This window comes from Eschscholzia californica, unplaced genomic scaffold, assembly GCF_041429995.1.
Source record: "Eschscholzia californica isolate CP2 unplaced genomic scaffold, dmEscCali1.0.p SCAF_3, whole genome shotgun sequence".
NCBI classification, from domain to species: domain Eukaryota; kingdom Viridiplantae; phylum Streptophyta; class Magnoliopsida; order Ranunculales; family Papaveraceae; genus Eschscholzia; species Eschscholzia californica.
Genome location: NW_028238420.1, coordinates 1,003,860 through 1,031,009, shown reverse-complemented (window position 1 = coordinate 1,031,009; position 27,150 = coordinate 1,003,860). Strand labels below are relative to the sequence as shown.

Here is a 27,150-nt window from a genome sequence, read left to right as displayed (position 1 = left end):
CCAATCTATCCATCCTCATCCAACGAAATTTCTCTCTCCCTCTCTCTCTTGCTCTCATTTTCAAAGTCATACCAACAGACAAAGTGTTCTTGAAATTTCTATCAAGTTTTGGTGAATTTTGTGTCGCATTCTTTTTCGGCATTATCAGTTTATTAATACAGAGTGTTCTTGGTCTTGGTCAAAGCGTACATACTTTGAATCAAGCAGTTGTTGAAGGGCTTCATCGTATCCTGAAGGCATAATTCCTGACCCGTTGTGTACTCGTGGTTTCATACCAGAAGGGGGCGAATTACTGTCTAAAAGAATCGATTTATCGAGCTTTGAAGTCTAGTGATCAACATTATTTTATTCATCGATTTTCTTCGACCTTCCATTTCAACTTAAACGCTAATTTTTCCAACAATTTTTAGACAGTAATTCTGTAGTTGAAATGGAAGTTATTTCAGTAACATCTCTCCATATGATCAGGCGAACGGAGTGAGAAAAATAAGTGGAACACCTGTAAGTATTTCTGTTAAATTTGATGCATGATTTTATGTGATAAAATGAAGTAGATTTGATATCTTTTATTAATCATGTTATGTTAATATTTGTTCGTGAGAATTGTTTGGTTTTGAAATCCAAGTGGTTACCCACTTGAAGAGGTATTTACGAGCCTTGAAAAAAAAAAAAGTGATTTTAGTCACATTGTTCTTTGTGTTGGATGGAAGTGCACTTGATCCATCTACGAGAGAGTGAAATATGATTTTTTAGTATACGAGGTACATCTCATGTGTGAGTTATATTTGCTCAATTTCGGAAGACAAAAGTATTTTACTTCATGTTATGAGTACATCATTTTGTTATCTTTGAACATGTGAAACCTTCTAATTGAGATTTTAGAAGACGATATGCGTTTGAGAAATTCATGTTTACGGAATAATGAACATTATTTTGTAGCATAAGATATTTAACAAGTGGTTAATAATGCTCGTCAAACTATGATTCATTTTCGTGGAAGATATAATGGTACATTCTAACTTTGAGTGTTTGACATGACGAAAAAGTTAATGGTGATCATAGAATTAAAACTCTAAGAAATGAATAGTCATATTCTTGAATGAAAAATATAGAGGAAATTGTATCGAGTAAGGATACAATTATAGTTCATTTTGAACTATTTATTTTTCAAGTAACATGATATATTTTTTTAAGGTTAAAAGAATATCCAATTGTCTTAAGAGTATACAATTACACCGGTTAGTGGATTCATTTTGGGGTCCGTACATAAATCCTCATGTTGTGAGATGTTGTTGTCTTGGGAATCCAAGAAACAAGTCGTGATATAATTTCACTAAATTGACTTATTTCATTTCTCTAGTCATGTGCACTAGAAAGAAGCTCAGTGATAAGTTATTTTGAGTAAGCTACATGAGACAAATAGTAGACGGTTGAGAAACTATTGCTCATAAAATGTTTTGGCCAAAAATGGTGCCGTCAATTGTTGTTCATGTAAAGTTATGGTTGACTGTATTAAGTCAATTTTGTATCTAGAGAAATATTTTCTAATGTTGTTGTCATCTAGACAAATATTCTCTAATGTTTTCGGAGTTATCTAGAGAACTTATCTCTAAAGAAAAAGAAATGGGCTAAGGTCTGTGAATGAAGGTTGATCGCCTTTAACGGGAACCCAACTTATGTCTTGAAATAGATAGACAAAGTTCAACGGGTACTAACAAGTTAAAGCTTTCGCGATTATGGAATACTAGCGTTTTATATTCTCCCATTTCTAAGCTAGTATTGGTTTTTTCTGCAAGACAAAGGATGAATGAAAATTCTTAATAAGTCCTCCAACATTTTTTAAGTGGTGCCTCGCGGAAACACCCTATGTGGACTTACCTAAGTGAGTGTGGAAATCAGGCCGTTTCCTAAGAAAATAAGACCGTTTTCTAAAGAAGACTCATGAAAGGGATATTGCACATGGCCATTAACGTGCGGAGTATGAACACTCTGTCCTCCGAAACGAGTATGTGCGATGACTCCGGTTTTATCATTTAAGGATTCTTGGTTCAAGATACGTTCACCATAGCATTCTGATGAAGCTTTGAGTTGTTTGCACTAAGTGAAGGTTCAAATCCATAAGATACCTATCATTTATGTACAAGTTTCTACGATAATGCCAAAATCGTCTTTTATTCCAAAATTATTTGTTTTGTTTTATTTTGTATTTTATGTTTTGTTTTCGTTGAGTATAACTTTCAAATTTTTCGAAAATGGTGGGGGAATGTTGGAATTTTTTCAAAAATTTATAGATGGAGAGAGTATTGGCGGGAAGTGGCCATTTAAATGAAAGGAAGAATCTTTCATGCACTGGACGTGAACAATATAGGATTGAATGGGTGTACCCATTTAATTTGAAATGTGATGAGGCATCTCCCATGTGAAGGGATATACCCCATCCATTCTTCAACAGAAAAAAAAATACCCCATCCATTGGCAATTTGGCATCACTTAAATACTTATAAATAAGTTGCCAATCTATCCATCCTCATCCAACGAAATTTCTCTCTCCCTCTCTCTCTTGCTCTCATTTTCAAAGTCATACCAACAGACAAAGTGTTCTTGAAATTTCTATCAAGTTTTGGTGAATTTTGTGTCGCATTCTTTTTCGGCATTATCAGTTTATTAATACAGAGTGTTCTTGGTCTTGGTCAAAGCGTACATACTTTGAATCAAGCAGTTGTTGAAGGGCTTCATCGTATCCTGAAGGCATAATTCCTGACCCGTTGCGTACTCGTGGTTTCATACCAGAAGGGGGCGAATTACTGTCTAAAAGAATCGATTTATCGAGCTTTGAAGTCTAGTGATCAACATTATTTTATTCATCGATTTTCTTCGACCTTCCATTTCAACTTAAACGCTAATTTTTCCAACACAAGATTCATGGTATTTGGTGTGTTATATAATTTGTCAGCTTATGAAGACTCGAAAATGTAAAATAGAGTTTGTGGGAAGTTGGTTGGTTTATATTCATTTCAGTTATTTGATGAGACGTCTCAGTGAATTGTATAGTGCCAATAGGACATTCCTAGTATAGTTTCATTCATTTTATGCATTCTTGCTCTGCAAGAGGACTCTTGACAGTTATGTAACTGTCAAATGACTGTTTTGCCCTTTCATATTTCAGTAGGACTAATGAACTGCAATAGGGAACTCGAAGAGAGGTGAAGGGTAGCCAGGAGCACCATTGGAGGCGCAAGAAGAGGTAGGATCCTATGAATCTTACTTGGAGCACGGGTATTCCCCGTTTCACCATTATATATATAGTCATTTTTCTTCTTTTTTTATAGTTCTCTAGTTCAATTTATGATATGATATGGTATGATATGAATGTAGTGGTGTGCTATATGTTATGGATGTTTCTCTTTTCAAAACAAATTGGTTTTTTCTGAAAAATAATCACATAGAGGCGGGATCGCTTGATCTGTGTGATCGTTTTGTGTGAATTGTAAACACGTGGTGGCGGAATCGCTTGAGCTGCGTGTATAACATGGAGGCGGAATCGCTTGATCTGTGTTACGTGTATTGATTGTTTGACGTCGGGCATTGGTTGGTCCCCTTGTTTATATTTCTGTTATGGATTAGCCATGAATTCATGTTAAGGGTTACACTCGGTGCGTGTGACCAGCCGTTTGGTAACGACCATTCTTGTTTACCCGGAATGGGGTCCGAGAGAGATTGGGAGTTGGGGTATTCCGACCCTTGGAGTGATTAGGGGACTGACCAGTGCCATGTTTGTTTATTTATTCTGCTAAGCCACTGGTAAGTGTGGTTTGAATTCTGTAATGTCTTGTGTTTGATACGTACAATGTTTCACCGAACCGAAAGAGGGTGTTTACCCAAGTTTTCTTAAAAGAAAATACTTAATCCCTGAAAGTGAAAAACTTGTAAAAGCTTGGCTTTAAACAGGGTTTACCCTACCTTGAGACACAAGAACGCTCTTCTCCTTCGGTTGATGGGACTTGTTAGGAGGGCTCTGTTCTTGTAGCTTTGGGAGCTTATCAGATCATTTAATATTATTATAGGTTCATGTATATGTTTGGGTATTCTTCGAATGGTCAATGAGTTACCTTGCGAGGAAGCGTCAGATCTGGCCGGAGATAGGACGCGCCTCAAGACGAGATAATTGTATCGCCGTGGGTATATGGCTCTACTAAGCGACGATACTCTTATAGTCGTCTGGGTAAGTCATGACATATTCTAAGCGTATCATTGTTTGGGTGGGATTTACTATTCGATGCGTATTGAGATCACAAGCCAGCCCGATGGGCGATGATGACGAAGGGAGAGTTACGGAAGCTCTTACCGGGGTATTACGTGGATCCATGTGTACACTGCAGTAGTCAAACGTTCGATAAGGCGCCGCCTGCCTACGCACTAACAAAGCCCTACCGGTTCTTCCTAGCCGAATAGTAGGTGACCCCGACTGAGGGCGTATTCAGTCGTGATCTTGGTAAGCTAGAAGAATTATCTTGCTATATTGTTTTGCTTCGTGTGCATATTGATATCTCTGTATATATATCTGTATATATGTAACACTTATAACTATTAATATATATTAAAATGTTGATGTGTGTGGTGCGGGTAGGATGTCTAGGTATCCTACTGAGCTGACCTTCGGGTTATCTCATTCCTATTTGTTGTTGTTCAGTTGCAGGTATTGGTGACCCGGAGTGACATAGTTTACTTCGACGGCTCACATTATGTAAGATTATAACTTCTATTGTATTTTCAACATAATCACAACGTTAATATTATATATGTATCATCTAGAATAGTTAGGATCGTTCTTTCAGTCGTTTGCGATTGTACACATGTAAATAGTATGCACATTATCACTTTCTATTTGATGCTATTGATATTTAGAAGTTTGTGAGATATGTATGATGAATGTTTGACAGGTTTTTCAGGTTTGATATGTTCAATTTATAGAGGAGACTCTGTCCTAATTCAGTCTCTTCTGTGAACTTTTTATAAACATGAATTCAAGTTGTTTTTTTCTCTTTATGAAAACTATTTTGGGTTACATATTTTCCGAGCATATTTTCAAAAGGTTTAAACTATATTTGATTTTCCGCTGTGTTTGTTCTTGATTTGTAACCCGTGATGAGAGTTTTGGCTTGGGTTTATATTTGAAACTGGTTTTAGTGAGTCTGAGACCGAGTTTCTTTTATAAACTGCATGGCAAACCGTGATTCGGAACACGGGGCGTCACAAGAGAGAAGTGAGGTGGAGAGAGAGTGAGGTGAGGTGGAGTGTTTTTTTTTTTTCCCTTAAAATTTATTTCCCCGGAAATTTTCTAAAATTCTACATATTCCCTTTAAAATTTCACACTCCGGAAACTATTTAGCTTTCCCCAAAGCGCTGACCTAAAAAATATTAGAATAAATTTTTCTGATGTTGTATAATTTAAAGTCAATAAAAACATGACTTTGAAAATATTCCAAAAAGATACTAAAAGAGAAGGAATGGGGCTTGGTTATGATCAAATTATGACATTTTTTTTTTGTTGAGAGATCAAATTATGACATTTGATCTAATGAAACTTTATTTCCATTAAAAGCAAATACTAAGCCCATGGAGATTTGACACGTTAGTCCACTTATCATCTAAATTCCAGCCTGACTGGGTCCCACTATTTAATTTTAAGTTTCTCCTTCACACAACATGTGGGCCCAAGTTTGGTTTTTCACTTCATATCAACACTCCTGTAATCCGACCATAATTTAGGGATAACCACAATTATGGCCATGATTTTTGTACTAGGTGATGATAATTCCTTCCAATTCTTAATTTACCTTTTTGACTTATATCTCATTCTTCCTTTGTGCTAAATTGCTATTCTCTTCTTTGAGATATAGAGTGGTCCTAGGACGGTTATAAATTAAGGTGAGGGTTACTACTGTGACAATAGTCCCACATGGGAGAATGGGTAACTAGCAATCAAAAATATAAGGTATAGGTCTTCTCCACTCATTGCCAATTGATTTTGATTTGGATGACTACAAACTTAACATTGTAACAGAGTTAGGCCCACACGTGATAGGCTTAAAAGTTACACGTGCTCCACGTCACCCGTAAAGAAAAAAACACACGTGTTAAGCTCAAAGAACCCCACACGTGAAGGGGTTAGAGAGTATTTTTTTTTTTTTGATATATTGTGATGAATGATTCGATTCCCAACCCACCCGATAACCATTCTCCCCGTCGGGGGTAGTGTCCATGGTGGGATTTGGTCAATTTTTTTTTGAATTTATCCAATCAAAACCCGCCTGTCGAGTCTACTGGTCTTTGATATTAACTATCTGGAACGTTGCATACAGAACAAAAATACCCATAGGGTCTCAAGATAAGTTATTTTTTTATGCAAAAAAGATCAATTTTTTTTGCCGAACCCTTTTTGATATTGAAGATGTCGATGGGTTATTTGCTAATTATGACAATGGTAATTGTTAAAGCCAAATTAAGTCCTGATTTAGTAATACATGGCCTATATATTAGGCATGGTTGTAGTGTCAACCTGTCAACATCTGAGTAGCTGATGAGGAATTATCTTCTTTTCATCCACTAACTGTTTGACAAAATGCTCAACCATGGGTTATAGGTATTTTGGGTTAAACACCCCAATCACCACTCTTTTGTCAAATACAACTATTCCAACTTGCATCATTATAAAATATTCACCTTTTAGCTTCTTTCCTGTCCCAAGGTTGGGTGTTGAGTCAGAGAACTGCTGTTTGGCCCGAAAATGGGGACCGAACTCAGCCAGAAAGCTTATGCGGCCCTTTCCATTAGTTCGGTGTGTTTTTCCTCTCTACATAGCTGAACCAATGGGAGGCGGCCACGTCAACTTTCGGGATGAGGTCGACCCCCATTTCGGGCCAAACAACATTTTTGTTTGAATTATTACGATTAAAATGATTCTAAAACACTTTTTACTCCTTGTCTATTCAGAATCCATATTTTGATGAAAAAAAATTGCCGAAGAATTTAATCAATAAAGGAAGTTGGATCTTTATTTGTTAAAAAACAAATTTATGACTTAGTAGATGTCTACAAAACCTTCATATAATTTTGAATTTTTTTTTAATGTTTTTAGCGTCTATTTCGAGATTCTAGATGACTTTGTGAGAATAGTGTCACATAGATAAAGGACGACCACAAATACAATATCAAGGCTCACTCTCTCATTATCAGTTGATTTTGAGTCAGATGTCTACAAAGTTAACATGATACTTAAAAGAGTATTAAGTGCATTTGCGGTAAGAGTTGTTTAACAATTTTGAATACTATATATATCTCAAACAATAACTAGCTTCATTTCCTAGTTACATTTTTTGTCTTAATTATTTATCTCCTTATTCTCTTTTCTTTGATTTGAAGTAACAAGAGAGAGGGAAGAAGGAGAAGATGGGGAGAGGGAAAGTGGAGCTAAAGAGAATAGAGAACACTACAAGTAGACAAGTTACTTTCTCCAAGAGAAAGAATGGCATCCTCAAGAAAGCGTTGGAGCTCTCAGTCCTTTGTGAAGCAGAAGTTGCTCTTATTATCTTCTCTCCTACTGGAAAAGCCTTCCAGTTCGCTAGTCACGAGTTCGTATACATCCAACTCATGAACACTAATTTCCTCTTCTTCTTTTGATTTTCTAGTTAATTACTCTCTTTCTTTCTTGCTCTTTTGTTCAATATTTGATATCAGTTAGCTTCTAAACGTGGATTGTGTTTGTGGGTTTACAGTATTGACAAGACAATTGCCAGATACCGGGCTGTATCAGGGTTGCCTGAATCATGTTATCAGGGTGCAAGAACTCTAGAGGTAATCTTAACCCAATTACTAGGGTACCCAGATTGGAACTATGCCCGAAAAAGCTGACCGGCCCTAGCCCGCAGGCTGACATGGTCGGATGGGCCAAAGTATCATAGAGAGAGAGAGGATGCTTGGCCCATCCTGTCCGACCATATCAGCTTTCGAGCTAGGCCGACCAGCTTTTTCGGGCCGAGTATCATATAGAACTCTCTCTAGACATATATAAGCCAATTTGGAGTCTGGGCGATCAATTACATTGGATAATTACAGTTTTGGAAGACAGAAATGGATGATTTGAAGAAATCGGTAGAGACATTGGAAGCAAGAAATAAGTAAGAAATACAAACAACTAGAATATTATTATTAAACACTTGATAATTTGCTTATTTATACTTGTAGTTTATCATTGTTTCTCTTGGTGAAAAGGCATATAACAGGAGAAGATTTAATGTCATTAGACATGAAAGATTTGAAGCAACTCGAACGACAAATCAAGACTGCCATTGATCGCATTCACTCTAGAAAGGCAAGCTAATACTACCCATCTTATCATTACTCACCTCCAAAATGGATTTATACAAACATAAAACTTTAAGCATTAGGAATTTCATATTTATCTTCCGAACTCTTGATCCTCTATGACAGCGGCGTATTATCTCGGACCACTTCAACTTGTTGAAGCAAAATGTAAGTTTTTAACCTTGTTTCGACCCCAACACGTTATATCGGGTGGTAACATTTATATCTCCACTGCATAGAGCTTGGTCCGACTCTTGGTTGTAGAGGTTATGGTCCTCTACAATTATTGTCCCAAGGCGGGGGGAGGGAGAAACTTTAAGTCTTTCGTTTATGAGTAATGTTAGGGACAAGAAAAATTAGACAGACTCTGGGCAGAAATCCTATGTGGCTTGCCATGATTCATAGTTCAGTGGATCAGAATCATCATAAGCACGAGTCACAACAAGTCGTATAAGATTATGGTCCAAAATCAGACAAAGATTTTTTTCCTTTTCCTTTCTTTGTTCTTCTCAAAATCTAACTTACCATTGACATTAAAATGTAGAGAAAAGCTCTGCAAGATGAGAATACACAACTACAAAGAAGGGTAAGAGGTCTTACAATCTAAGGATATGCTACTTAGTTTCATTATTATTTTTTTGACATTTAAAGATATTATTGCTTTGTTCATATGAAAAGATACCAACAACCCTTGGCTGGAGTGGTGTTGAACTTGATTCCACCCTCCAGGTTTCGGGTTTGAGGCGTTACAGCCTTACAGGTTCATACTCACTTAAAAGTATGCTGCCCAATACAAAAAAAAGGAAGAAAAAAAACACTAGATAAGCTAATAATATTTTTTTCCAAACTTAATTACGAGGTAAAGCTAGACGAACTCAATGTAAATCCAAGAAGTTCGAGGAATGGGGATAGTTGCAGTACAATTGAAAGGTAATCATTTTTTTCTTAATTATTTACTTAAATCATAGTATTAGGAATGTTCTAATATATCTTATGGAGTATAGTTTATCTTTAATTGATTATGTTTCTTGGTGACTTATTGATTAATGTAGGTTTGATCATCTCTAAGGTGGAGTAAAGAGCTAGTTTGTTAATAGGAGTATAATTAAGATAGATAGTACAAAGTAATTAAGAGAGAGTACATATATAGTAATTATATCTATAATTAAGGTGTGGATGTAAAATAGTTATTCACAGTGGTAAAAAACAATCCTATGCTATTTTGGACCCCTTTTTCATGTGTGGCACATGTATGTTTGATTAATGTATCTAATTACATCTTAAGCGTGTATTAGAAGTAAAAGATTAAAGTGTTAATTACCACTCGAAATGAGTACTCGTGGAGTAAGAGGGATTTTGTATTTTTTTCGTATTTAAGTTTTTCATTTTCTTTTCTTTTATCCAATTTTCACAGGACTCATTAATCTAAAGGGCGACACTATAACTTATTTATCGATGCCATGAACAATTTTTGTCATCTATACTGATATGGAAGTTGATGGATGTGTATCTGAAATAACAACATAAAATTTGACCCACAATCATTGATCTTGCACTAAAACAACATAGTACCATATATTTGTAACTTCGCCGGCAAAGGGAAGACTATATATTCGTTAATTAGTAATAACAAGTTAATTAAGGAGCTTAATCATTGTCGCCTTGTCGACTCAGCAATGCATGTCACGATAGTCGTCTATATCTGAATCATCTCGTTCGAGCCTAAATTGCTCCCGTACATGAGATATATAACTTGCAGCCCTAGTATCGACAGTACGCTCTTCAATTGTAGCACCTCGGTAGCTATCAGCTGATTTCATGAAGGAAACCTTTTGGTTCTTTGGAAGAGTAAACTCGGTCTGGTTTACGAGTGAGTTAGGTTGATGAACAACCTGGTTGGTCGAGGAAGAAGTCTTTGATGTTTTATGAAAGGACATAACCACCTTGGTTTTGTTTATAAACCCTCTTAGTTTCTGGTTTGACTCCATTGTTAATAATATACTAAATAGATGTTTGTTTAATTTCTCAAGATCTTAAAGATGAAGATGGTGATTTTATTTGTACAAGGGACAATGCATATTTATAGTACTAGAAATCCTCACATATGGGACATACTTTGGAGATGGGGATGAATGAAAAAATGGGTATGGGGTTTTTTGAGCTCTTTTTGGATAAGATGGCATTTTTTGGTTCTTTAATTATGATTCTAGGGTTCAATTCATTGAAGATATGTTAACATAGAGTAGAGATCAATGAACTTATATTTTATATATAGTAGATATATATTCCATCAACTAATTTACAAGGAAGGAAGAGATTTGTAAGACCTTTTTGGAAGATATGGAGAATTTTAGGGGGTGGTTGATTCCTTTCATTAGCCAAAGGAATCTCCCATTGTTTAGTAATATCCCAAAGGGGTGATCTACATTTTGGTGATTGGTTCAATTCATGGCATCTAAATAGTGACTTGTCACACTTACATTGGCACATAAAGAGAAGTTGGAACCCTCAACAAAAAAAAAAAAAAAAAAGAGAAGTTGGAGAAATTTTTCCTTTTACATACATTTAATATTATAAATCAACAAGATTAAATGTGGCGAGGTGCTTGAACCGTGGTTTGCTCGGCAATGGGTGGTACAAAGCCTCCAAGGTCTAAGTGAGGAGTTTGGATGGTTGTTCTGCGTCGTCACTTATGCGCTTGCACAATTTAGTTTCGATATTGATGTAAACAAACTTTGGATCATTTCAAATATGTCTCATTGTATTGTATCATTTATGGTATGACCTATAATTTTTGTCAAAAAAAAAAAAAACAAAACAAGTCTAACTGGAGGGACCTGACAAGGTCTTACGTGGCTGGCACGCGTAGGTACAATTGGATTTTGAGGTCATTTTAATTCCCAAACTTACCATTTACCATCTACTATAGTCTATGGAGAAAAAATCATATTCACTAAAGTTGAAGGGAGAGAATGGTAGTTAAAATATAGGGTTCAAAAGGCTAATGTTCATAAAATAAGGGGTCAACTAGTAATTAGACTGAAAATAAACTTTCAGTAAACGGGCTGAAATTAGTTATAGGCTTCAACCCATTTGAAAACCCTAGGTTGAGTAGTTTAGTCTCAGATTTTGATCTTCTTCCCTAGTTGGGTGATTTTCAGAGAAAGGAAATGGCTTTGACAAATTTCATTCTAACAGTCGCCGGCGTAAGTGCCGTCGTTCTCCTCCTCAGGAGCGACGTCAAACAATCCGCTGCCATTTTCAGACGCAACGTCAAACATGTCCGTAATTGGCTCGAAGAAGAATCTTCTGCTGTTAATAAGTAAGCCCTAATTTTTATTCACATCTTTCATTGATTCATTTACTGATTTTTCTTCAGTCGAAACAGATTAGGGTTTTTTTCGTTAGGGAAACATGTTTATTACACCTAGATTAGATTAGGGTTTTATAAATTGTTAATGTAGATCATTAAAGAATGAATTTTTCCGTGATTTTGCTATAAACTGAATTGAAGATAAGCTTATTAGTGCTATATCAAATACAATTTAAATAACCCTATATAGAATTAGGTTGCGAGAGGAAGCCCTAATTAACTCCTTTCTAAAAGCTATGTTAATTTTGTTTCGATTTCAATTTTATTGTTTTTATCTCGTTATAGTTTCTTTGAAGAGTACAAGGTTGGTTAGGGCGAAAGAAAAAAGATGAATCAGACTGCTAATATATCCTTAGATTATGAAAAAGTCAGAAACACACAAAAGTTGTATTTGATGCACGCTACTTCGAGATTCATAGAGTTCAAAAATTAGACTATTAGTATTGGGTTTCCTTTCGAGTTGGATTATCCTCTAGAATAGGATGCTCAAAAAGTGAATGCACGTCGGAAATGTAATCGTGGTGTCAAAAAATAGAAAAAAAATCAATCGGTAATGTTTTTGATGCACGTCTCTTTTAGATTCAGAGTTCTAAAGTTAGATTGTTGGGTTTTATTAGAGTTCGATTACCTCGAGAATACGATGGTGAATGAGTGAATGCTCAAGAAGGGATTTAAGCAATTGAGAGATTGAAGCCATTGGTGTGGCTTATGAAATGATGCCTTGCAACATTTAGGTAAAAACTCGTTAGTTAGTCAGGTGTCGTTAACTTGAAGCCTCTTTACATAAGTACAAAGATGAGTTAACCATACATTTTAATCACGAGCTGGAAAAATGTTAAATTTTCCCACAATTTGGTGACCATTGGGTAGAAAAGAAAGATGTTAATACGAGTTCGGTAGTTCAACCAGCATTTCTTTTTATATCTCTTTATACTTGCGAGAAACATATTCTTGCTAAACAAAAAATAGGAATTTTATTTATTAAAGCATGAAATGCCTTGTTGATCTCGTTGTGTTCAACAGTCTCTTCTCCTCATGCCCTTTGATAACAAAAGTACTAGAAAAGCTATGTTTATTGTGAAGTTAGGTTATTGATCCACATTTCAGTCACCAAAGGCGAACGCTGTAAAGTTAGGTAAGTGTTATCAAAAGTATTTATATCATGAATTGACCGACCAATCGACATGATGATGGTACCTACAAACTTACTCTATTACATACACTAGAGCGAAATCTTAGGTAGTGATGGTTAAGTTGAACTCATAAGTATGAATTTGTATGAGAAATCATCTCTGTGGAGACCATTGAATTGGTGCAGGTTAGGAGTCTTTGGTGAAATATAATTTGGTTTTTCATTATATATACTTGATTATTCCGTTCTTTAGTCTGCTCAGACCCTTGCTTGACTAGCGTTATTGATGCGTATTGCTTGTTCGTATATCTAAGTCTTCAATCTTTTCTTCAGGGCGGCTGACAAGACAAAAGTGAAGGAACTGGAGTCGCAGAAAGATATTCCAAAAGAAGAGAAGAAGCATTGAGGGGTGTCAACAGAGAAAGCTTCGACGAAACTCTGCTATATATCAGAAATTAGACATAATCAAAATTTCTTTACTTTTAAATTTTGTGTATCGTGTTTTGTTCTTTTAGTTGGACAATTGAGTTTTATATCTGATCATCTCAATGAAAAAGAAATAAGACTGACATAGGAACTTGTCTGCAATTACTTGCCAATACGAATTGGTCTACACAAGCAGAATTTCAGTGTAAATAGTTAGAGCATACTAATGCAACACAACCTTGGAAACTCAGTGTGACATAAACATCAAGTTTTTTATAAAAATGTTATCGAATGCAAAATTCAATTTGGGTCTAAGGTGATAGACGTGATCAAAGTTTTAATGTGCTCCGGAGCCAGAGGTGTGAGGTTTGATTCTAGATGTGATAGACGTGGCTTTAGGCCCCAATATGTCTTTGATGATGGCAATTGTAACGGCTTATGCAATTCTAGATGTATCTAGATATATATTCATGATACATCCATACCATGTAATGAATATATTGACGCTTGAATTGTAAGTCAAACTAATTATTTCTTTACAAAAATAATTATAACTAATAAGTAACCAGGATAACTTTAGAGATTTGCCTTGGAGACAAAAACATTAGAAGATAACAACTTCTAACATGGATTGTTAAGGTGTCAGTTGGCAAACAAAAATAGGACTTTTGCTTCTAGTAGAAGTACTTTTACTTTAATAAAATAAAAAAGTTTCGAAAGCATATTTTACAACATTATCCAATTTTCCTATTACTTTGTTTTTCTTTTCTCGTAGAGATAATTCATTTTACTTTACTCAAATGATTCGCGGCAAAGGTGGCGGGGATGGTGGTTACAGTGGCCATAGTGATAGAAGTGGTAGTGGTGTTGGACCTTTGGAGAAATGGTGATGGAAGTGGTGGTGGTTGAGATACTGTTGTGGTGTGATGGAGATACAACGGTGGTGATTGAGGTGTGGTGGTGAAAATATGGCGTTGATAGTTTTGATATGGTGGTGGTGGTGGTGGTGATAAACGTATGGTGTTGGGGGAGGCATGGTGTCGGTGGTCGAGGTCCAGTGGTGTTTTGTTATGGTGTGGTGGTTGCGGTGTTTGTTTGGTGTGGTGTTGTGGTGTGGTGGTGGCAGAAGTGCGGTGGTGGAGGTGTGGTGGTGGCAGTGGCGGTGGAGACGTAGCGATGGTGGTAGTGGTGGAGGTGCAGTGGAAGCGGTGGTGGTGGAAGTGAGGTGGTGATGGTAGTCGGTAGAGACGTAGCGATGGTGGTAGTGGAGGCTTGGTGGTGGACGCGCAGTGGTGGTGGTGCGGTGGAGGTGAGTAGGTTTGTGGTGGAGGTGTGGTGACGGTGGTGGAAGTGAGTTGGTGGTGAAAGTGCGACGACGGTGGTGGTGAAGGTGAGACAATTGTAGTAGAGGTATGGTGGTGGTGAAAGTTTTATTGTGGTGGAGCGGAAGTAGACAAGAAAAAAATTAGTAAGTAGATGTAACTTAACTTTCAAGTAAAAAACTAAGATTTTGAAGTTTAAAAGGGTGCCAAATTTTAATGCAAGTGAAGTAAGAAACTTTTGCATACCGAACTAACGTAACTTTTTTTACTTAAATATGTTTAAAAAAATTATGTTGTCGAATAACACCTAAGTAAGGGTTTAAAAGCCGTATAAGACAATCTAAGAGGTCAAAATGGCGAGTTGGTTACGTCTAGGGGCCAAACATGAATTAACCTTAAATTTACATGAACACCACAAAATTATTTGAAAACCAACACTTTCAATTCCTGTTCTGAATCTGCAAAGAAATGTTGATTTTATGTGTACATGCTTAGAAACAAATACTTGTAAATGTACCAAAATACTTGGGAGCAAAAGAATTTAAAAATCTTTCTCCAAGATGTTCGACAACAAAAATTAGACCTGCCATGAAACTAGAGAACGTTACTTCCTTTACTACTCCCACGAGAACGGAAATGGATGAGCCGCAATGCCCATGGGTCCATCTGGTCCCGTATGAAAGATACCCCTCTGATCCACATGAGCGTTGTCTTCGGTTCTTTGTGATTGATGATACCTACTAACAAGATCAGCATACTGCAAGCAGGCTCCTCCTCCTACTAGAGGCTGGTCCATTCTGGTTGGGTTGGTCTGCGCAATGTGATTACCCGAACTTACCCCTGAAGAACTTTGACGACTTGATTGTGATGACAGAAGAGAGAGAGCACGGTCGGAGTCTAGACCAACTCTTCTAAACCCGCTACTTTCTGAAGAAGAGCCGGATGTATTAACTAATGGCCGAGAGAATGAAACTTCAGGGATTATTCGTCGATTTCCAAGTCCTGGGTTATCGGGTTGAGGGAACGGATGTTGTTCTCCTCCATTGAAGTTGCACGAGAATGATCGCGGAAGTTGATTTTGCCCCCCATTTTGATAAGACAGATGGTGTCCATAATGCATTGCGTCGTCCTCAGTAGTTGTCAGGCCTCGTTGCCTCGGGCTGTCCGTTCCAGCTGGTTGATAAAATTGTGGATTACTGAATGACAAATACTGGTTGCCTGTAAACCAAGAATGTAAGATTGATTTTGGCATAACTGATATATTCTGAATATGCAAGAAACTAGAATATTATGCAATTACAAAAATTCAAAAAAATTTAATGATGGCTCAGATCATTAGTTTACTCAAAATACCAATCAAACAAAAAGTACCAAAGTACAGGAATTCTAACCTTGATAATTGGAGCATAAACTTCCAACATTCATGGGAAAGGGTTCAAGCTGAGATTTGCGTCGACGTCGGTTGTGTCCATCAAGCCGTTTCCTACAGCTTCTCTTTGCCTCATCAAATTCCACCACCAAATGAAGCCTACAACAAGAAAAAGGAATGGTTAGAGAACTCGACGAAAATCATGACTAAAACCGTGGAAAGGGATATATCATGTGTAAGGTCCCATATAGAACTCGATGAGCCTTTTTTTTTTGTGGTCAAACATGCCCTTGGATCGTCCCTAACAAGGTGCATCTATGTAATACTCGGCCTTCCCTATCGATGTGTAGGATATCGATATCTACTAAAACAAAATTATTTTAGTTCTCTGTTCCTCAATATCTAAATAGAATAAACCTCTTATAGAGAAACTCCATTAAAACCAAATAAACTCTATAACAAAAATGCATCAAAACATAAATATGAAAATGGAAAATTGATACCTGCTACATTGTTGGCAAAATCTTTGCTCCTGACCACCAACCAAAACTATTGGAGTTTTTGAATGGGTCTCACAGATTTTATGGCGTCTGTAATAATCTCTACATTTACTAAGATCTGAAGCACACCCATCTACCAAACAAGAAACTGTTTGGGGGTCATTACTAGGAGGAGCCCTAGCTTTCTTGGATGTACCTAATGGTGATGATGATACCACCATTGACACCTTTGTTGGATCTTGCCATTGATCTCCTCCTGACCTTGATTCTAACCTTCCCAGATTCAAATCAACAGAAAAATCCCCATTAATAATGGTGTTAGGTTTTGATTCTGAAAAACCCCAACTAGGTTGTTTCCAATCCCATCCCCTAAAACCCTTCCCCTTCTCATCTCCTTTCTCTTTCCTACTCATCCTCAATAAAACCAACTAATCTATTACTACTAAATTCAAGCAAAAAAAAACCAATGAAAAGAAATGGAGAAATGGGTCTTTCTTAAAAACCAATGATTCAAAAACCCAATTGATAGATTGCTTTTGTAGTGAGATTAACACAATCAAACTACAAAAACAAAACAACCCCAAATGGGGGGAAAAAAAGAAAAATCAAAGAATTAAAACAGTTTAAAACAAAAAACACAGACTTCACTAAATTCCTTGGAAGAATTTAAGAATCAAGAAACTCATGAACTATGATAAGAACAAGAGGGTATTATTTATAGGTTTGATTAGAAGTTTAACAAGGGAAGAAGAATATTAAGGAATTATGGTTGAATGAGAAATAAAAGGAAAATGAGTAAATATAATTATTGAAAAAGTGCAGAGAAAAACTAAAAACCAAATATGTATGTAGCAGAGTTCATGGAAAGAAAGGACAAGGTATATTTGGGGTTTTTCTTTACTTTGTTTCTCTTTTTAAGGTATAATAATTTGGTTTTCATAGAAACAATTAAAAATGATTTCAAACAAGGAAAGAGACAATGAGACAAGCAAGATAAGGTTTTCCACTTGCATTCACATAGTATAGAATACCCATATTTGGTGTATAATTATAAACTTCTAGAATATCTTCAATTTAATTTAGGCTATGATTTAAAGAAATCCTATCAATGTTCATTTTTCACCAAGAAAAATAACCAAATAAATGGTGGTTATTAAGGTTGAGAGAGAGAGAGAGAGAGGAATAAAAATTTATTTCTCTTTCATTTTTGATAGATTTATAAATGAAATGCTATATATTTTGCGTAAAAATATTCTTTAATGATTTGTACAACAGACGGAGTACTTTTAATTTTTACATCTAAATATTGTGTTACTGGATATGCTTTACAATATGTTGTTATCTTATACAGAACTACGGCAAATACAGCTAAGTAAATGAAAAAGACGTTGATTTCACTCCAACTAGATACAGTGAATTTGTTATTTCTAAAGTAATGCAAATTTCACAAAATAGAGAAATTTCTTAAAATCGAGATACGATTGAATCTAAAGCAAATGATGCGGATCTTTTATAAGATTTAAAGAGTATTAGATGTCATTTGGAAATATAAAAATAAGTAACTTTTTCACTAATTTAAGTAGAAGAATAGATAAGTAGTTTGGCAACACAAAGACTTCCAAATTTCGACTTCAACTAAAGGCAATTTTGAGTTTCTTCTTTCAAGTTACAATTTTTCGCTTATGACTCTAAAATTTAAGTAACTTCGTTATGCATTCAAATGTTTCTCTTTAACCTATATTTGTGTCGCTTCTTTGCTTACTCTCTAGTGTGACACCACGATCACACTTCCACTATTACAATACCTCCACAATCACCTCCATCACCACCCCACCTTTTCTCCACCTCTATTACCATCGCCACTCTACTACCACTATACCTCCACCACCTCCACACCACATGACGGCCACAACCATCACATTGTCACCACCCCACTTATACTATTGTCGCTCGTCATCACCACCATCAATACAATCGTTCTTCACCACAATTAACAAGGTTGTAAGTAAATTAAATTAAACGTAACCAACTTATTTGAAAAAAACCTAATAATGAAGTGCATAATGTTACCAAATTCACTTTGTGACCTTTTGCCTTATAATTAACTATGTTACCACACAAATTTTCACATTACATAGTCTTATTTAAAAGTAACTTTTAATACGTGTGTTTACTTTGTGTATCAAACAAATATTGACATTTCTCAACAAAAAAAAAAAAACAAATATTGACATACATAATCGAGATGATATATATCTTGCATATAAAATATTCTTTTGATTTGTACAAACTAATAACACATAACTTTCAGAACTAGTTACTGGATATGCTTGACTACATATTGTTATCTCATACATGAACAAGAACTACTGTAGTTATTCTACTGTAGTTATTGCTGAATGAATGAAGAAAACTTTAGTGTTATTCCAACTACATACAATGAATAGGTTATTTCTAAAACAACCTCGAATTTCACAAAATAGATAAATTTCTTATAATGGGGATACGATGGAATCTACAACAAATAATGTGAATTTTACATAAGATTTTAAGAGTATTAGGTGTCATTTAAAAGTATAAAAATAAGTAACTTCTCCACTTATTTAAGTAGAAAAATAAATAAGTTAGTTTGGCAATCCAAAGACTTTCCACTTTCAGCTTCAAGCCTTCAACTAAAGGAAATTTGACTTTCTCCTTTCAAATTTATAATTTTTCCCTTATGGCTTTGTCATATTTAACATTAAGTAAGTCAGTTCAACATATAAATGAGGGTTTTCTTCAACCTATTTTGTTCTCTCTTCCTTCTTTACTCTCTACTTCGCCACCGCCAAACTTTCATCCAACACTACCACCGTACCTTCACCATCAGTCCATCACCTTCATCACCACCCCATCATTCTTCCACCACTATTATCATCGCAACGCCTCCACCTCCACCACCTCCACACCACCACCATAGCTAAACTTCCCACCATTACACTATCACCACCAATCCATCGCCACAACTATCAAGATTGTAAATAAATTAAATTAACGTAAAAACTTTAACTGAAAAGCAATTACGAAGTGCATATTTTACCAAATTAACTTTGTGACTTTTGATTTATAACATTTTGATTTATAAGTAACTACATTACCAAAGAACTAAAACAATTTTCTACTATTTAAAAGTAAAAGCATTTCAGTCCACCCCTTTTAGATGTCGTTTGACAACGCTAAAATAAGTAATTTTTTTGCTTATTTAAAGTAGAAAAGTAAAAAGAGTTAGTTTGGTAACGTGAAAATTTCCGACTTCACTTAAGTTAAATTTGACTTTCTTTTGAAGTTAAAATTTTTATCTTTTGACTTTAAAATAAAGTAACTTATGTGCAACACATACATAAATTTTACTTGACGAAATTTTTTTCTTCGTCTACCTCCGCTCCACCACCACAACTAAACTTTTACCATTCCATTGTACCTCCACCACCACCTCAACAACAATTGCACCTCCCCCACCACCATACCTCAACCACCACCACCACACTTTAACCACCACCTTCGCACCTCCACCTCCACCACCACCACCATACCTCCATCACTAACACCACTATCATACACCTCCATCACACCACACCTCAACTGCAACCACCTTCGCACCTCCACCACCACTGTACCTTCACCACCACCACAACCACCACCGCCGTACCTTCACCACCACCACCACCACCACCAAATCTTCATCATTGCCACTTACATATCTTATCCACCACCATACCTTCGTCACTACCAGTCACATACCTTATCCACCACCACAACCATACGTCCACCACCACCACTATATCTCAACCACCACATCACCACCACCACCACCATACTTCCACCACCACCACCATCATCATACCTCCACCCTACCATCACCATAGCTCTACCACCACCGCTGCCACTGTCACCATCATTCCTCTACGACTACCATCATGGCTCAACCACCAGCAAACCCCATAAACATACCTTCAAGGCACCGCGACCACCAATATCACCACCACTTCGTATAAAAGGGAAATCGTGCAAATCATAAATAAATTCACTAAAATCACGTATCTCTATGAGTAAAAGAAAAAATAAAATTATCAAAAGTAAATTGGATTACCAAACTAACTTTTTGACTTTTTTTACTTATAAGTAACATTTTTGTCAAATATACTTTTGAAATTTTTTTAACTTTTTTAAAGCAAAAGACTTCTACTACAAGCAAAAATACTTATACTTTTGGTTGCCAAACGACACCTTAGTGCAGTGGTTGGATATCCCTCTTAAGTCGTCGTGGGATGAGTTTCAGTGAAAGTAGTTTGGCATCAAAATTTATCTCATGTAATTTAGGCAATAAAATAGTAAATGATGTATTGTAATAAATTTGTCAGGCTTTAGGACTTTTTCATTAATGGTTTAAATTAGGCGGTTATCACTCATCGTATTTATCACGTTTTCATGATGTATCAATGTCTTGTAACGACTAACGTAGATTGAATAATTTATTTTGTGTAATCAAAGAACACCTCAGTTAAGATTGAATAATTTATTATCTACCCACTAATTGTGAATACTTAAAAGAGTTAATTCCTATTTGCCCCCTACTTTGTGACCAGCTTCCTTTATGGCCCCTTTTTTTGTAAATTCAAATATGGCCCCCTTTTCTCAACACTGTCTGTCAAATTTTATGGTTAATCTTTTTTTTCCATTATTACCCTTATTTATAAAAGAGATTTTGGAAATTCAAATTTGACCCCCTTATAAATATGGGTTGATTCCAAAAAAAACTTGTTTAGAAAAAAGTTAGGGGACCAAAATAGAATTTCTTTTAAAAACATTAAACACACTTCTCTCACCTCCATCTCATCACCAATCTGTCCCACGTCATTACTCACCTGACACCTCACCATCTTCTCCGGCGATGGTCGCCGGCCGGCAAAAGTTCCGGCGACCTTTTTTTCTTTTCTTTTTTTCTCTTCTTTTTCTTTTTCTTCTTCTTCTTCTTCTTCTTCTTTTTTTCTCTATCTTCTTTATTCTCTCTCCCTCCTTTCTACTCTCTGTCTCTCTCTCTAAAGCTCTGGGGAAGGGGGGACCCCTTCGCCGGAGCACTGGTTTCCAGACGAAACCGGCCTGATTTCGTCTGGAAACCAGGCCAGACGAGACGAGATCTGGTCCAGACGAGACCAGATCTCGTCTTGTTTCAAAACCAAAATCTCGTATGATTTCAAGACCAGACGAGATCTTGTCTCGTCTGGAAACCAGTGCTCCGGCGAAGGGGTCCTCCCCTTCGCCAGAGCTTTAGAGAGAGAGGGGGATTAGAAAGGAGAGAGAGAGAATAAAGAAGACAGAGAAAGAAGACAAAGAAAGAAGAGAGAAAAAGAAGAAGAATAAGAAGAAGAGAGAAAAAAAATGGTCGCCGGAATTTTTGCCGGCCGGCGACCGCCGGAGAAGATGGTGAGGTGGCAGGTGAGTGATGACGTGGGACAAATTGGTGATGAGATGGAGGTGAGAGAAGTGTGTTTAATTATTATTTTTTAAGAAATTCTACTTTGGTCCCCTAATTTTTTTCTAAACAAGTTGAGTTTTTTTTTGGGAATTAACCCATATTTGAAAGGGGTCAAATTTGAATTTCCAACATCTCTTTTATAAAAAGGTAATAGGAACTAACTCTAATTAAAATACCTTATTAACTCTACTTAAAATACCTTATTTTGGATACAGAAGGGAATGTTTAAAAGACTTCATGTACAAGTACTAATCATAGACATTTTTAAACCCCTATAAATAATCATTATAATCCCCAACACATCATTATCAATAATAAGTGTGGACCCAAATAAAGCATGTTTGGAAAACAATCTCTGTTTTGGATAATACTCTCCATATTTTGAGTGGCTACATATGAAAATGCAAAATGTGATGGAAGTTGAAGTATATACAGAGAGAGGCTAGCTTTAAAGTTTGAATAATGAGATGTGTTTTCAAGTGATTGAATAAGGTCTTTTGAAAATAAGTGAACATCCTCTTTTTAAACCCAAAACATTCCCCTCTCAAATAGATTTATGAGCCTAACTTTTGTTTTTCTATAGGCTCTTGTAAATCTCATTTTTGTTTCAACAAAAAAAATAGTAAATTTCATTTTATTAGCTAACATCAACTTAACTTTTCAACTTCTTAAAATAAAAAATGAACAACTTAACTTTTCAACTAAAAGAAACATCAACTTAATTAAAAGAGCAAAATAGGGCCAACTACTTTTGTTTTGTCATTTCTTGATTTTTTTTTTTCTTAATGAAAGTTGACACTAACCCTTTTCCTAGAATTAGCTCTTAACCCTTAAAATTAGTACATCCTTTTTGTGTTAGAGATACACTATTAATAATCATTTCTCATATCTTACGATCTGTTTTACATGTTAAACATGAGTACGAGAATATTTAAAAGTTCACTGTGTCGATCAATTTGATTATTTAATTTTAAATCAACTGTACTAGAATTTTGATAGTGTTTTTAATCGTGTAGCAGACATAAGGCACATGTTTTATACTATATTTAAAACCAGAATGATTCTTCCTCGTAAGGACTAACTCTAAAATCTGGTCACATGACTAATAGAATTTTAGAAAATATTTGAGACTTCCCAAATAAAAGAAAATCTTTAGGAAAAAATATTTAATGTCGATAAAATTTAATATGATCTCAGAATCTCCTGATTTCCCTACAATTGTTGATGGTGCACTAATAAAAAAACACATGGTGAGCCGTAAAATCTTCAAAATGCAAATCTCAAAATTTCAAAAGAATGTCAGGTCTGACGCGTCATCAGTTTTGAGATTTGAAGTTTTAAAGTTATGACAATAGATTACTGTCTTATCATTTGTTTGTGTCGATGAACTATAACTTTTTTATACCCCGTAAACCATGTGATTAGAGAGAAAAAATATCAAGTGGGCATTATTTTAAAGTGGTTTTCTCAAACTAGACGTCATGCCACCTAAGAGAATAAAAACTGAAAAAACTAAATAACCTAAAAAATTACATACTAAATTATTGATTAACTAAAATATAGTCAATTACTCGTAAATGGACCTAGCTAGGTTAAGTAGGTAAACGTAGGGGTAAAGCTGGTTAACTCGGTACTTGGTACTGACTCGGTTATTTAAAACCATTCACTTATTAAATAATTATGATTCTGATTCTTGTCGGTAATAGATTTTGATTCCAGTTACTTTTTTTTTTTTTTACTTAATCTGAATATTCTTAAAATTTGTAGTATATAATAAAATAAAATAAAATAAAAAATCAAAATTTGGAATTTAGAAACTGGTTCTTGTTCAACTTGGATTTAAATTTGTGTCTAGGCATGAGAAAGTTAAAAAGGAGGTGCCTCGATAATTATTTGACAAACTCTGTTTGAATGAGGCCGAAATATATGAGGAAAGCCGATTAGAAGGCCCAACTAATAAGAAAATATTACGAGCACCACTAATTTTATAGGCGATGGAGGTATTGCTGAAGACTCCCCCTCCCCACTTGAACCTGCAAATTTTAAGTTTTATAGGCGATGGGCTTATATAACCAATCTACCTATTTTTGTGATAAAATCAAATTGGATAATTTAAATCTTAATTTTCTCATACCACATTCCAACCATTGTTGTCATATTTCGTTTTATTGAGAAACCGAAGAAGTTATACAAGGTATTTGTTGCTCATAGGGTACCTAAGCTACGTATTTATGTGATATTCTTGAGAGTTCTGGTATCTCCTATTCAACTAGTATCGTAATTCTTGAATGTCTATGCAACTCAAAATCTAGGAAAGAAGTCTTCGAATCACTGACTCAAAACCTATCGTCGGATCCTACTTAACGAAATATAGAGGTACTGTCTCTTTTTTTTTTGTAAAATCAACCCTATATCTATTTTGGTACTTAAATTTGAATTCGGAAAACTTTTCTTACAAATTCAATGTTAGTTCCGGTTCGAACAAAAACTAAAACCATCATTTGAAAGAGAATTACTTTCAACAAAAAATATCATATGAAAGAGAAGCAGTTGGAGAGAAATTTTAAAATGTCAGGGACTCGAACCCTTGACATACAAAATATTTTCTACCAAATTTTTTATATAAATTGAATACATTTCAAGAAAATATAGGTTTGCATAAGCATCTTGCAGTCTGGGTTAGCCCAGCTGTGGCTCCACTCGATTTATATGCATGTGTAAGTTAGAGGGCGTCATTTGTTGTGTCCGCTTCGGGCCACCAAATAGTCAGGGCCGACCTAGATGGGCCCAGATGGCGCCTATAGAACTTCCTTCTGTTTTTTTTCTTTTACTTGCTAATTGAATCATAGTGAAAATGGAGAAAAGAACCAAACAATAATCATGTCATTTTATTTCATTCCAAAACAACAATATCTTGTAATTAAGTACTTCGACAACTTTAATTTGTCTTTCCTAATATATATGACTAATTTGGAAAACTAGTTTCCTAATTTCAGCCACATGGATGATCTGGTTGACCCCTCACTAAACTGCCTATTCTTTTCTTTTTTTTGGTCTAAAAATTCTCAAGTTTGAAGTACATATTATGTTCAATAACTAATGTAAAAGAGGTGTAAATATTTGCATTTGATTCAAGATATGCTCAAAATTATCATTAGACTTTTCAGTCACATGTGAATGCATCCCTTCGTAAGTTGTCACCACTATCTCTTCGTCTTTAGCCAATCGCTGGACTTGCTTTTTCACTTTGCAACCTTGATGTGTACATCTATAGTAGCTTCTGCAAACCCAAAACAAAAAGAATCTCGATTCAATATGATAGTTTAAATCGATCTGATCCAAAAAAGATTAAAAATTACAAAAACGAAATTCACTCATCGAAATTCCGACCGAACTAAATCCAAAATGTTGAACATTACAAAAATGAAATTATTCATTTTCTAAAATGCTTATGCAATAGTGGTTTGGTTAAGACAAAAAATTACAAAGTAGGGTTTGTTTTTCCTCGTTGTTTGAATCCGATTCATCTAAATTGGAATTTCTAATTCAAATAGACTTAAAATCAGTCATAGGACGAGCCAGACGAAAACAAATATTTCGATCTGAATCTAATTTGAGTCAATTCAGACCACGATTAATTAGATTGCAAGTGGGAAAAAAAAGCACACAAAGATTGAACTCATACCTAGGATGTTTGTTATTTTTGACAGCTTTTTGACCATATTTTCTCCATCTATAGCCATCATCTAGTATATCAACTTGGCTTCTTGTTTGAAAAGCATATCTATGTTTTTTTATCTTCTTCCTTAAAATACTACTACTCTTCTTTTTATTATCATTATTTGGAGATAATCCATTATCCTCATAATCTTCATGATCACCACCACCACTTGGACTCTCATCACTAACAAATTTTGGTCCATATGAAGTTAGATTTTGAGTATTAGAATCCAACCCTGAAAGCCCAGATGAATTGTTTTCATGATGATGAAAACCATTAGAATTGTTTGAAGGAGGGAAAAGGAATGGTGGGTAATTCTCCATTTGAGATGTAGAGAGAGAGAGAGAGAGAGAAGAGTTGGGATTGAGTAAATGGAGGGGGACTATGTGGAGATATAAAGGTAGGTGGTGATATTAGAGCACGAGGTATAATAAAGAAAGAAAAAGATGAGGCGGCTTAGACATATACGGCAGATGTTCTACCAAGCGGGGAAAGAGATAAATCTAGAGAGGGGTCCGGGAAAGTGCGATAAGTCGTGAACCCCACGTTATGTGCTACAATGACAAAATGATTTGATTTAATTTAAAATTTGATGACTCATCTTCACTAAAAGACAAAAAAATTCAAAGTTTGATTACGATTTAAACCGATCTTTTATCTGGGTGAGTCATTAAATGATAAATTAAGTCAAGATCTTAAGTACATTTAGCATTTCCCTATCTTACGTTAGATTTGGCAATTAGATCAGTAAAATAGAAACTAATTACACGAGCGAGACGTACTATTTTATTGCGGTATGCAAGTTAGTTTGGCATTCGAATCTCATTTTCTCCATCTATAACAAGACTACGTAAGTATATGAAGATAAGTGTTGTGGTGTCAAGTCGGTCTTAGCAACTGGTTTTTTGTGGTGAATACATCAGTTGACTCGCCACATGTACTACGATAGACAAAATTTGTATCGCACACTAGAACACGAAGAGCGTACCATAAAATCAACTTAGGTAAGCATATGAATTATGAAGTAATCTTGACCAATACTCAATTCATTTTGTGTATTAATCACAAGTTTCTTATAAGATGGTAAGGAGCCAAATTTTTTAGAATATAATGAGATAAAAGATTCTTTGGTCTAGTACACTGAATCGAGTTCAACTAAAAAAAAGTACACTGAATTGGGCCTTATAATGAGCCTTTTCATCTAAAATCTTAACAATGAAAAGCACTAATTATGTGTATGAAAATGTTGAAGTTAAAGTGACTCGTTCTTGAATTATCAACAGTGAAGTTGACATGGCCGAGTTGGTCTAAGGCGCCAGATTAAGGTTCTGGTCCGAAAGGGCGTGGGTTCAAATCCCACTGTCAACATATATCTTTTTCTTTTCATATGCTTGATTAATTCTGTTTTACCCCTCTAGATTGTCCATC

General features: G+C 35.4%; 3 protein-coding genes, 1 long non-coding RNA gene and 1 other non-coding gene across 5 annotated transcripts; 4 read left to right on the top strand and 1 right to left on the bottom strand.

Moving 5' to 3' along the window:
• Positions 1-2,940: 2,940 nt before the first annotated feature.
• LOC147547480 (uncharacterized) lies at positions 2,941-4,910 on the top strand. The gene is made up of 2 exons (XR_015238844.1): positions 2,941-3,244; positions 4,691-4,910. It is a non-coding gene; the product is annotated as an uncharacterized LOC147547480 (long non-coding RNA).
• Positions 4,911-7,238: 2,328 nt separating this feature from the next.
• On the top strand, positions 7,239-9,764 carry LOC147547479 (MADS-box transcription factor 15-like). The gene is made up of 9 exons (XM_086672407.1): positions 7,239-7,301; positions 7,423-7,631; positions 7,776-7,854; positions 8,116-8,177; positions 8,272-8,371; positions 8,491-8,532; positions 8,909-8,950; positions 9,230-9,294; positions 9,417-9,764. Exons 2-9 carry the CDS (start codon positions 7,450-7,452, stop codon positions 9,430-9,432), a joined length of 588 nt encoding a protein of 195 aa, XP_086528533.1. The 5' UTR covers positions 7,239-7,301; positions 7,423-7,449; the 3' UTR covers positions 9,433-9,764.
• Positions 9,765-11,448: 1,684 nt separating this feature from the next.
• LOC147547478 (uncharacterized) lies at positions 11,449-13,440 on the top strand. Its single transcript, XM_086672239.1, has 2 exons — positions 11,449-11,686; positions 13,203-13,440. The coding sequence occupies exons 1-2, from the start codon at positions 11,535-11,537 to the stop codon at positions 13,273-13,275; spliced, it is 225 nt and encodes a 74-aa protein (XP_086528365.1). The 5' UTR covers positions 11,449-11,534; the 3' UTR covers positions 13,276-13,440.
• A 1,597-nt stretch (positions 13,441-15,037) lies between these two features.
• Positions 15,038-17,637, bottom strand: LOC147547477 (putative squamosa promoter-binding-like protein 19). Its single transcript, XM_086672509.1, has 3 exons — positions 16,490-17,637; positions 16,009-16,145; positions 15,038-15,835 (listed from the first exon to the last, which is right to left on the bottom strand). The coding sequence occupies exons 1-3, from the start codon at positions 16,897-16,899 to the stop codon at positions 15,234-15,236; spliced, it is 1,149 nt and encodes a 382-aa protein (XP_086528635.1). The 5' UTR covers positions 16,900-17,637; the 3' UTR covers positions 15,038-15,233.
• Positions 17,638-27,009: 9,372 nt separating this feature from the next.
• Positions 27,010-27,090, top strand: TRNAL-AAG (transfer RNA leucine (anticodon AAG)). Its single transcript has one exon. It is a non-coding gene; the product is annotated as a tRNA-Leu (tRNA).
• Positions 27,091-27,150: the final 60 nt, after the last annotated feature.